The 13,103-nt window shown below is 28.6% G+C and overlaps 1 protein-coding gene across 1 annotated transcript in view; it reads left to right on the forward strand.

Annotated features, from left to right (window-relative positions):
* Window positions 1–12,059, forward strand: part of LOC106687000 (alkaline phosphatase) — a 46,442-nt gene extending 34,383 nt beyond the window's left edge. Inside the window, exons 2-9 of the mRNA XM_014430636.3 lie at window positions 3,224–3,426; window positions 5,491–5,683; window positions 6,568–6,728; window positions 7,763–7,979; window positions 9,144–9,277; window positions 10,429–10,639; window positions 10,757–10,975; window positions 11,525–12,059. Coding sequence (XP_014286122.1) covers window positions 3,224–3,426; window positions 5,491–5,683; window positions 6,568–6,728; window positions 7,763–7,979; window positions 9,144–9,277; window positions 10,429–10,639; window positions 10,757–10,975; window positions 11,525–11,727 — 1,541 coding nt within the window. The 3' untranslated portion in view covers window positions 11,728–12,059. The remainder of the gene's footprint in view (window positions 1–3,223; window positions 3,427–5,490; window positions 5,684–6,567; window positions 6,729–7,762; window positions 7,980–9,143; window positions 9,278–10,428; window positions 10,640–10,756; window positions 10,976–11,524) is intronic.
* Window positions 12,060–13,103: the final 1,044 nt, after the last annotated feature.

Consider the following 13,103-nt stretch of genomic DNA (forward strand, 5'->3'; position numbering starts at 1 on the left):
TTAATTCATACATTCGTCAGTCGCGCGATTTAGGCGCTAGAGAGCATTCAGATATTCCGAAAACCCCTCAATTTTTTAAATACAAAAATAAAATAAGCTAACAAACAATGATGAAATCATCTTTTAGGCATTTGGTCGGATTTTCAGAATATTTGATCCTACCTAAGTACACCTTTATATACAAAAAATATGTATGAAATATCCTCATCTTTAATATTTTATAAAGATTGCTTTTTCGTTGACCATATTGTTTTTGAGATAAAAGCAAAAAAGTGCAATTTATTCGATTTTTTTTTTTACCTTTTCTGAAATCAGCATTCTAGATAACAAGGGACAAAATCCAAAATTTGATTCACTATCTCATAAAACATAAAGAACCGTTTAGAAAAAAAAGTATATGATTTTTGTTCAGGAAAAATTATATAAATATACAATTATATAATTATATTGACTCAGGACTGTAATATTTTTACCTAAAACGTTTTTGAGAATTTCTGAAAATATTCTAATTTTTAGTTTTTTTGTCTCTTATTTTTACGGTAAATATAAAAAAAAAGCTCAAAAAATAATTTTTTTTATCTCCCATGCATGAAAATGTTGCATTTCTTAAGCAACACCAACCTACACTAAATGAAAAAACGAGTTAAATCATTACATTTTTTTCTATAATTTTTTTTCCCATCACTTATTTTCGACGGCGCTCATTTTAATCGAGGTGATTTTACAAAAACATCATAGTTATAAAAATGGTTATGAATTTCTCTTCTTAATTAAGCTTGAAATGACATAAAGAACAATACACGTGCTTGATAGCCAAATCAATGTGAAGGATAAGTAAAGAAATATCAATTTCGCTTTTGTTTTTTTTTTAAGTTTCGAAAAACATTTGTGGTCACAGATCAAAATTCGGAATCAATGGATCAATTTGGAATCGATCCTTAAAAACATAAATATGAAAATTTTCAGGACTTCTGCAAAACTTTCCTTCAAGATCTGATCCTCATTTGACTGGACCCCATTTAGTACAAGAGCCCAAAAGGAGAAAAAAAACATCATTTCACCCCAATTTCTGATTACTTAATTAACTATGTATAATTACTAGTCAAAATTGATGAGTCTACCAAGTATAGGTAGGGGGAATAAAAAATGTCGGCTGTTTCAAAACGTTAAAATTAATTAATTTTTTATTCAGATATATCTTTACAACTAACAACAACGATAGAAAATCTCAAAAAAAAAATTTAAAGAAGAGTAAATTTTCTGAAATATTAGCCCTAATATTTTACGTCATACGTTAATATTTATAATATATATTTCGTCCAATAGTTATCGAGATATAGCTTTTTAAAAAGTAACATTTCATAAAAATGTATGGAAGTACTGAAATATGAGTAGTTAGTTAATCTATTTTGAGAAATCTATATCTCAGGAACTATGAGACATACAGATGTCTATTAGCACTCAAATTAAAGCTAGTTTAATGAGCTATAAAGTAGTTTATTACGTTTATTTTGGAAGGAGTAGTAGTTTTCGTGAAATTTGCTAAAATACATTGATTTTTAGTTGTTCGGACAAATTTTCATTCGCCAAATTTATATTCATATGTGAATATCATAAAAACTACTACCCCTACGAAGATAAGTGTCATAAACTACTTTATAGTGAGTTACGTTTCCTTTATTATGAGTGTTGGCATACATTTGTGCCTCTTATGGGTCTAGAGATATATTTTTTCAAAAATCCAACATTTTATACGAACAACTAGAAATTAACATTTTGTGAGCTTATTTTGTCAAATATTGTCAAATTTCTCAAAATAAATTCACTAACTACTGATATTTTAGTACATTTTAATGAAATGTTGCTTTTTTAAAAACCTTTATCTCGAGAACTATCGGACGTAAATAGCTCTATTAGGGCTAATATTTCAGCAAATTTACTCTTATTTAAATAATGTTCTTTTAGGTTTTCTAGTGTTGTTGGTAGTTTTAAGATATCGAGCTCCGAATGAAAAATTAATGTTTTTTTTAAGTTTCGAAACAGCCACCATTTTTTATTCCTCCTACCTATACTTGGCAGACTCATCAGTTTTGACTAGTAATTATACATAGTTGTCATTAAAGTAATAAAAAATTGGGGTGAGATAACCGCCTTTTTTTTCCCCGGCTCTTGTACTAATTAGAATAAGAGCGGTTGCATCTAAATAAAGACCTGGAAAAAAGAAATTATAAAGTAAAAAATTTAAAGAATTTACTCTTGCTTAATGTTGTAAATTTGGTTGCTACTAAAATAATAAAAACTTTCATGCTATGAGAAAAAAAAGAAAGATTAATTTTATGAGTTTGTTTATATATTTCTGGGAAAATCTGGTCACAAGTTGAAATTTGTTATCATCATCTCAAAAAAACGTAAATAATAAAATTTTCAGAAATTCTCTAAAACCTTTCAACGTGATCTCTTTCTAGCCCCTAGTTGATTGGATCATTTTCACTGGATCATCATCACTACATCAAGATTTATAATTATTGAAATTTTCTTTAGAAAAAAAAAGCCATAATATTATTATCAAGTGTGAGAAATTATAAAGTTTTAAATTATATTGGGCTAATCACTAACTGAATCTTCTTGGTGATGTAACCCTCTAAATGACCTTCCAATATTGAAGACCTTCTAAATTATTGATTTTTTTAAAAGATGGCCAACGGGATAGAACTGAACTTTTTATACTACTAATTGGTATTAATGAGTTTTAATATCTTACTTAGATTTATTTAACAATGTCTTGTTTCGTAAGATATTTGTTTACCATAATCATTCATTAAAAGCAACAATGTAACTATATAAAAAAAAATGTACTAAAATTAAAGGAATATGTTTATAGTGCACAATGAAGAAGAGTGAGATACTCAAAACTTAAATTTTATTTTCAACAGTAAAAATAAAAAGCTAAGATGTTTCGACAATAAAAATAAATTTAAATTAATGATTTTTTTACTGTAGTCATATTGTATTCAGTAACCTATGTATAAATGACTTATCTAAAAAGACTAAATTACTCTCAACCTGTTGAGAAAAATGACTATTGATGTATTTAGAAAAGATAAAAAAATCAAATTAAAACCATAAAGTAATATTTTATTAGTCATACATTTCATGTAAAATATGATATCCAAGAATATTTAAATATTATTTCATTTTAGACTGAACATTTCTAAATTTGCAGACAGGGTTTATTGGGAAAAATCAGCAAAGGCAGATTTGGAAGATGCCCTGAAGACAGCTCTTAACACTGATGTAGCAAAGAATGTCATCATCTTCGTTGGGGATGGAATGGGTCCCAACACCATCACAGCCTCCAGGATCTACCGAGGAGGTGAGACTAGCTATCTTTCCTGGGAGAGGTTTCCGCACTTTGGTGCTCTCAAGGTGAGTCTGGCCGTTGGATGAGTTGGAATATATTAAATATCAATTCAATTGAAGATTTAAAAGATTTTTAAGAATAGCATAAATGTGATTAAGAGTATTTATTTATTCAAAATAACTACGATTATTTAATTTGAGGAAAACTATCCCTGTCCAATATTTTGAAGAGGCGACAACAAAAACTCTTGGGTCTAAGACTAAACTTTGAATCTGATCAGTTTACAATAACTCTGGATATCAACTCATACACTGTCTTAATATCATCCTTATTAAATAGTTGTAAAAAGTATATGATACATTTTTTATTGCCAGCAAACCATTTTCATAAAAAAAAGTTTTGTTTTTGTTTTTATTCTTATGGCCAGCATATTCATCGGTATTACAGCGTACAGGACAGATATGTAACCAGCTTCTAAGGGGATATAATTTCCCTTAAAATAAATATATGAAAAATGTAAACACTTCAGAATTAGTTTTATTTTGGGTAAGGTATGGCCCAGTCCAACCAGGCTAAAGATGTTCCAAAATAGGAATTGAACATGTGGCGTTGTTGGTATATCCCTGGCAATGATCATCAAATGTTCATATGAAGAAATGTATATGTGTATCAATGTGAACACAAGCAACTGAAGAGAACCTGTGTGTTGTTCAATACCTCTGGTCTAAATGGTTTCATGAGCTTACTAAATTTTATTGGTGGAAAAAAAAAACACCACTAATAACTTATAGCCATTTATTACCTGAAAATTTTCATTTTATAAACCATTTTATTAAACAAAATAGCTAATTTCAATCAAGATGAAACTTAATAAGCTCGATTTTGTTGTTCATAATTTTGAAGCTTAATACTTGTTCTTAGAACGGAGAAAACTAACTCAATTTTTTTTTATTCTCTATCTTCCTCCTTCCTCTAGCATGGAGGGGCCTCAATCCAACACTACTAAGTAAATTCCAATTTAATGATAGTAGAAATGTAATAAAGTTTGCAATAGAAAAGGAACAAATGTTGGAAGGCATATAGTAAAATAAAACAGGAAAACAAATGATAAATTGGTGTTACTGAAATTGTTTAACCAGACATCCTTTGGCAAATACTTATTGGCGTATGTCCATGGAGGTTTAATGTAGATAAAATATTCTAATATTTTACATGAATCCCTGTGGCCTTACAGGTAAGTTATAATTTAAAGCATTACAGAGCTGCCAAGATATTTTATTGTTTTTATTTCTCTGCTAAAAGAGAGCACACATTGGAGGTATGAATCAGCAACAGTGTGTTAAAGAGAAATGGTGAAAATAAAGTAGGTTGTATATAAAATTGTATTGAAATCAATTGTTCTATGAAGATCTTGATCAAATAAGTATTTAAAATAAATTTGGTGAAATACTTTTTAAAGCGCCTTTTTTAAAACATATCTGAGATAAACTAATGCAATAATAAAATTTGATGAATCAGAACTTGTTTGGTTGTTTTGATTTTTGCTTAAACAAAGTAAATAACTAAGGAAAACAACAATGAAAAGTATGAAAAAAAAAAGAAAGAATTAAACAAGATATAAAGAGAAGACAGAGTGACGCATAACATAATTTTACTGATTAGATCTTGATTGAAATCACAAACATTATGTCATAACAGCAACAAGAGGGCTGTAAGGATATAATAAAAATGAAGACAGTAAGATGAATAAATGTTAACAATAATTTATGCAGCGGTTGTTTATTATTTTTGGGGTATTCATTATCAATTCTAGCAAAATCTGAGGCCAGCTTTTAGGATTTAATGAAATTCTTTTAAATTTATTGTTAGAATAAATGAATACAATAAAGAATTTAATTTGTAATTACTTTCTTTAGTGAAATCTAGAGAAAGCTTTTTTTATTAAATAGTTCCTAGCTGGACTCAGATAGGTAGATAATTATGCATTTAGTTTTTAATGTTATTAAACTAAACTATTTTTCTTTTCTTTCTCTAATATGTCTACAATTTACACTTACTTGAGATGCTAAAAATATATTTTTTTAAAGTTTATGTATTAATTATCGAATCACATAAACATTATTTCACAGACTTATGCAGAAAACAAACAAGTTCCTGATTCAGCAAGCACAGCCACAGCAATGTTCACTGGAGTTAAAGTCAATTACCGTATGATTGGAGTAGACTCATCAGTCAAAGAAAGGGACTGTGAGGCCAGTCTCATGGCAGAAAAAAGGCTCACATCAATTGCGACCCTGGCTCAGCAGGCTGGGAAAGCAACAGGTGAATTTTTCGTACTAAAGAATTAGGAAAAAACAAAATTATGAAATGAGTTTACACTTTTCTTATGATGTTTAGCATTTATATAATAATTAATGTTTACTCTACAATCAATTGTACTGTCAATCTTATGTTTGTGACAGTTTACTTTTACTAAAAATTAAGCATGCCACCTTTCTGGGCACCCATGTCCTTTTGATCTGAACATACTACAATACTAGCTCAAGACACTATAGGGGATGATAAAATGTTAGAGCAGAAAAAGAGAATCTATGAGACAATTCACCACAATGATTACCCTAAGCAGTGGCCTAAATAAAATGTTAAATTCACAATTATACTATGTATTATATATATATATATAATTATGATTGACTGTATGTTAATGTGAAGTATATGTCAGTGCTGTGGTCAAAGAAGGAAAAAGAAATAATAACTATTTATTTATACAAAGGTAGAGTGAATGATAAATTGATAAATAATTAATAGGTGATAAATAATTATTTCATAATTTATTCCTCTTTCACCCTTACATTAACTCTACCTTTGTATCTTTTTATTATAGTCCTGATGAAGACCTACAACATAAGTTGAATCATTGGCAGAAAATAAATAAATAGTTATTACAATTTTTCTTCCTTCATGACCAAAGCCTGACCATCTCCTTTATATAGTTTGTATTTATTTTCCTTTTTTATTTCTAACTTAATAGCCTGCAGATCTAATCTTGGGTTGTCTTAATGAGTTTCTTTCACCATTTTCTACTCAGTATAACAGGCTTATAAAAATATTAAGCAGTTCCATTTTGCAAAATAATGCCTAGCAAAAATTATTATGTTGACAAGTTTGTTTTCCCGCCATGTAATTGCCAATATTAATTGTTGTAGGAATTGTCACCACGACTCGTGTCACCCATGCAACACCAGCAGCAATGTATGCACATTCGGCATATAGACACTGGGAATGCGACTCGAATGTTCCTAAAAATTCTAATTGTAAAGATATTGCAAGACAGCTTATTGAAGATGCTCCTGGAAAAAATTTTAATGTAATTTTATTCTATTATATGCAGATAATGGACCATCTCCTTATAACTTTATTTTACTCATATTTTAAACCATGACACATTTGATGCATCCAGTTCTAAAACCAGCTAAGTCCAAAGTAATTTAAAAAAATTATTGACTTATTATTAAGTTTGTGGGCTACCTTTTTTCTATTGTGAAAGAAAACTTCTAAAACAATCATTTGTAATAAAAATTTCTAAATAATATGTTTGTTCCAGAACTATCCAGATCCATAATTACTACTTAGCTGATAATTATTAATCCTACTGAGTATGTTGTTATATTTTCCAATTGCTGTATCACTATAATCCTTTCTCAAAAAGCTTCTTGCTGAAATTCTTCGACCCGAAACTCAATAGTGTTTGTTTTTGTAAAATCCAAAAGATTTCTTTAGAGGAGGAATACTACCAACTAATATATATTTTATTATATTATATTTTGACTAGATTTGAGTATTTATAATAATAATCTTTGCACGTTCAAGAGTCCTTTTTAATAAAAGAATAAATCATTTGAGTAATTTAATGATAAATTTTCTAACAATGTTCCTTTTACAGATAAAGTATCAAGAAAAAATCTAGAATTATCACACCTTTTTAAAAAATATTGTGGCAATAGTAAAACTACAATTTATGAACTGAAATAATACTAGGTAGCTTTTCATGTACTGATATTTTTTTTAATTTGTACAAACAATCTGTTTTTATTAATTATTTCTCCCAAATGTAGGCAGATCCAAATGTTTTTTGGCTGCTAAAATCAAAAACATCTTTTGTTCTTTAAAATTTCTGAAGATATACCTGTAACAAACAGGTTCTAAAATATATATATAAAGAAAAAATATAAAATATTTTTCATGGTAATATTTTTTAAATATAGAGTTAGCTGGTTTTGGAACTGAAAGCATCATTTGTGCTAATTAATTAAATTTATCAATAATTTGTATTGAAAATTCTGAATACATAAATTTTAAATATAAAAATATATAAGTGATAATAGTCTCACTGTATTTCAGGTAATAATGGGTGGAGGAAGGCAGGTACTAAAAACAAATAGCACAGGGACAGTTATTGACCCTATAGAACTCAAGTGGTCCTGTCGTAGGACAGATGGAAGAGATTTAATTAATGAATGGGCTCAGGATAAAGAATCAAGAAATCTCAAGTATGCTTTACCAAGTAATACAAAAACATTAATGAGTGTGGATACAGACAATACAGATTACCTATTAGGCAAGTTTTCATTTTATAATAGTGTAGTTCTAGTTAGCTATAGATGTACTTTAGGAAGTTGATTAGGGGATGAGGTCAGAAAACAAAGAACACTGATTAGTAAAACTTATTTTGTGTGCCAACGTTTTGGCCAAATATTTAGGCTTTCATCCGGGCAGTTAGGGTGTTCCTGATATTGTGTCAGAAATACATCAACTGTCTAGGACCACACCTCTTCCCTCCTCCTTCCCCGTTAAAGTGTGATATATAAATTAATTTTTTATTGTATACATGTTGCTCTGAGGAAAACTGTGAATATATCGATTGTAGTTCACAAGCCGTTATGTTCTTTGTTTGGCTATCAGTTGTGTGTAGTCTTTGTTGTGACTGCTTCAAAGTGAGTGTTCTTTGTTCTCACTACAGTAAGAACGTTTTATGTATATAACCGTAACAAATAAAACATTAAAAACATTTTATTTGTGTCTATCACCATCAACATCCCCTGCCAACTCACCCTGAAATTTTAATTTTATATGATTGCTACTATGAATAAATATTTAATCAAATTGAATATCTAAAAAAGTGAGGGCTTTATGATGAAGAAAGTTTGGGACTATGTTATGATTTTGCTCTATGAGACTGTTAAAATAAAATCTAATAGGTGTGTATTTAGAGAAATGTGCTTCTATGTGCTAGCAAAGCAAACATCTTGGTTTGCCTGCTTATATCAAACATTACAGTTTGTTTTCCACTAATGAAGACTAATGGAGTGGGCTGAAATGTCTGTAAACACTAATTTTATATTAATATTCATATCAATGTTATTCTGACTTATTCTATCCAGCATATATTTACGAACATATATTAAAGAAACCATATATTTTGGCCCTGTTTTGTGACTTCCTTCTTTTCTTTAAATTTTTTCCTATTTATTTGATTTAAAAAAATATCTATTGACTTTTGTTTGATCTATTTCTTTTTTAATTGATTCCTTAATGTACAATCAAATTTGTTTTATTCTCATATGGAAAGAATAATAGTTAGTTCTTGTATAGAAAAATATTATTATTACACTTAAATTATAAAATATTATTTATTGAATCCATCATGAACAGAATATTTGATGAATTAAAATAAAATGCATTGTATTAAATGTATTTATATATATTTTTTTTATATCAATAGGTATTTTTTCCAATCATCACTTTCCATTTGATTGTGAAAGGAATACTTCTGATGTTGGTATGCCTTCTCTGGAACAAATGACTACAACTGCAGTGAAGATTCTTAAAAAAAATAAAAATGGATTCTTACTGATGGTATGATATAGGATTGAAGAAATAAAATAATTTAATTTTGTACTGATCATGTGTATAACATATCATGAATGTATATTCAGTTTAAAAGTTAGTTGTAAGAACTTATCAGATCATAAGAAGCTATCAGTCTTTTACTTACACCTTCTTAGTATGTGTATTTGCTGGTAATATTTTCCTATAAACATTTAGTGATAAAATTTTAAATATATATAATAAACCAATAAAACAGTAGTACTTTGGCTAAATCCTCTTCATCTATCTTTCGGCATTCCATAGTGTTAAGGTAGCCAAGTAAGTTAAGTGGATTTGTTAAGATGACTGATATGGAAATCGTATTCTGATGGTTTTGATTTAAAGAAAATTGATCTTAATATATGGTACCAAAACATATAATTACTTATTATTGTCAAAGGACCTTGAGAATTTTAAATATTTGGTCATTATATCTTTTTTAAGTATCCACCCTTGAGACCTGAATAAATTTTAGATATTTAATTTGTTGGAATTTGTATTTAAAATGCTATTAGGATCTACTTTAGCTATTATCTTCTCAAATTGCTTAAATGAATTTTCCAAGCTTTTTTATTTGTTTTAGAATGCTCATGTTTATTTTTTTGTGAATGATTTTAAAAATATTTTAATTACTTCTACATCTATTTAATTTTGAAAGAAACTTTCTCTCTATTTTAAATGTTTATACGAATTATAGTAAAAATTACTAATGATTAAACTACTGTAATGGGGTCAAGTAACTCTATGTATTCAGTATGCCAAAATTGAAATTAATTCTTACATTAAATAATTAAAATTTCAACATCATATTATTTTAAATATGAAGATGATGTTCTGGGTTGCGGTCAAAAAGAACAAAAATAGTTTTCAACTACTGACCATCATCTTCAGATTTGATATTATACAGTCGATTGTCTATATATATAATATTATTATACAAATGCGATTGAAAGGATTCTAGTGCATACTCCACAATGCCCCAACTATATAATATTTCCATAACGTTTTGAATATCATTTATAATGAATTAGGAAACATTATTTTATTAACCTTTGACATTAGGTGTTTATTTTTATATTTATTAATTATATCAGTATTTTTATCAAAGGTTTCAAAACTCAATATTGAACTGCTTGTAGGTTGAAGGAGGTATGATTGACTTGGCTCATCATAGAGGCAAGGCTCGCAAAGCTCTCCATGAAGTTTTGGCTTTTAATGATGCAATTAATGCAACAATGAAACTGCTACAATCTTCTGGAATTTTAGATCAAACTCTTGTGATTGTAACCAGTGATCATTCTCACACACTTACAATTAGTGGATACCCAAATAGAGGAAATAATATCCTTGGTATGATTTTAAAATATTCAATCAATTCAGTGATGTATTTTTGATGAAAGTATTATCATAATTGCTGTAATGATATCTCTTGAGGAATTTAAATGTTATTTCTTATTTCATTTTTAGGTATTGCAAGTGTGTCACGAATTGATGGCGTGCCTTATACTACGCTTGGCTACGCTAACTCGGCCAAAGATAATTATCATTACAAAGTAGAAAATAATACTGTTGTTCGTGAAGACCCATCTAAAGTTGACACAACATCTTTTGACTATGGAGCTCAGGCAGGGGTTCTTCAAGATGAAAATACACATGGTGGAAGTGATGTATTCATCTACGCATCAGGTATAGAACTTACAATTAACTACTGCCATTTTTTTTTTTTTTACATACACATTACCCTCACTAAATCTTTAACCTGTCACTCAGCAGAAGAGTTTTACTTCTGTTAAGACTTGCCTTGAATCATTAATCCCTCCAATAACTGTTGGTGTAACCGGTAGCTTACAGATGACCACTTTGATTCCACTTTAGGATTAAACCTACTCCACTGATACACTAAAGTGCAATATGAGCTACTCATCATATGTTCTGGCCAATCTATCTCCCTTTTTCATTACCAAATATGATGAATGCCTTGGCACACATTCAATTTGAACTTGATTCTGTGAAAAGAGGCAAATAAAATAAATCAGCCCAATAAAGTGGATACCCTTAATTAAAATATGGGGTAAAGATATGGCAGTTGAGCGTGATTCTGACCAAATCACCTCCTTGCACAACCGCTGGTCTAGCAACAGTACTTCCTCATAAAGTACTGCATCCCTGACCCTTCATGGGTTATAGTGATAGAGATTTCATTTTTTTTTTAAAATTGTTTTATGTTCTTTCCAGGACCCTTTGCTCATCTCTTCCACCATATGCATGAACAGAACTATGTTGCAGAAGTAGTTAAGTATGCTGCAAAACTTGGAGAATACAACACTTTTTACAACTTAGCTAATAAAGGACATTCCCTGTCTTCATCATGCACATTTGCTTTGATGACTGTCTTTAGCCTGGTTTTAGTAGTATTTTTATCTGCAGTCACTCTTTGATAGCGTTTCAGAATCAATTCTAATTCTTAAACATGTCAATTACCTTTGAGTGGTGTTGCAATGTGATCTAAACAATTATTGAAGATACTGTGATAATATTATAGATCTGTAAAATAGTTAGACTCTATTTTTATTCTTGTTTTCAAATCGTTATTAATTTATTATTCTAATTTCAAGGTAATATTGCATTGATATATTCATCTGATTTTATGTCAATTAAGAACAATCAATGAATATAAAAGGACTACGTTTCATTTCCTAAATTCAATTCCTATGAGATATGTTCTCCTATATGTTTCGTTTTACAATAAAGATCATTTTTTTTCTTGTGAGTATGTATTTTTTAAAATACTTTTAGTACCTAATATAAGCATACAACTCTTTTATGCATAAAAAAAAGTTCTATATTCCACAGGTTACTAAAAATAATATTTGTGTCCAATAAATATTATAATGGATGTAAGAAGGAAATGGAGATGCAGATGCATAGCAAACTATATATTTAATATTTCTATATAAAGACAATGATTTTCAAAATAAATAGTTTGATATTAAAAAAACAAAACATATTTATTAACTTGTATTACTAACAGATTCCCATCAATTAATTTTTATTTTACTAACTGCAAGTCTAGACAGCAGTTTTCTTTTTCTATCTATTTGTATTATTGCAAGATATTGGATGTTTTGAAATTGTATTTAATTTAAATATCAGTTTGAGGCCGTAGGGGCCCTGTGTGTTGAAAAAGTATCTCTGCATTCTTAAATTGGAAGTATCACTGGTTCAAATAATTGAATCAATCAATTGGCTTTTGAGGGATGAATATTTTTTTTTTGTGTCCTCAATATTCAAATTTTAACTTATACACACTCTGGCTAGGATAGGTTGGTCACCTATTCTTTCTGCCTTAATTTGATTAGATAAGGATTTTATAACAAATCAGCAAACATACCAACAAATAATATTTTATATAACATAATTTAATTTAAAATAATTGTTCATACTTCAAGAAAATGATCATTTTAAAAAATTTAGTATCTTTTCTAAAAAAGAATTTCAACCTCCATTTATAATGTTGAACGTGAGTGATGGGCAGACACAAATACAATGTTTTTCTGTTTTATTTGATATGGTTATATAACATAAAATGTTCTTACTGTAGTGAGAACAAAGAAGTGAACATAACAAAGGCTTCGCAAATACTGACCAAACAAAGAACATGACGGCTAGTCAACTACAATCGATATATTCACAGTTTGCCATTGAGCTACTTGTATACAATAAAAATGAATATTTACATCACACTTTAACATATAGCTTAGTAGATTTACTATTCTTAATAACCACAAATGTAGGTAACATATTAGTAGTGATT

The sequence above is a fragment of the Halyomorpha halys genome, unplaced genomic scaffold (assembly GCF_000696795.3).
Source record: "Halyomorpha halys isolate HHAL.00 unplaced genomic scaffold, Hhal_1.1 Scaffold901.1, whole genome shotgun sequence".
Classification (NCBI taxonomy): domain Eukaryota; kingdom Metazoa; phylum Arthropoda; class Insecta; order Hemiptera; family Pentatomidae; genus Halyomorpha; species Halyomorpha halys.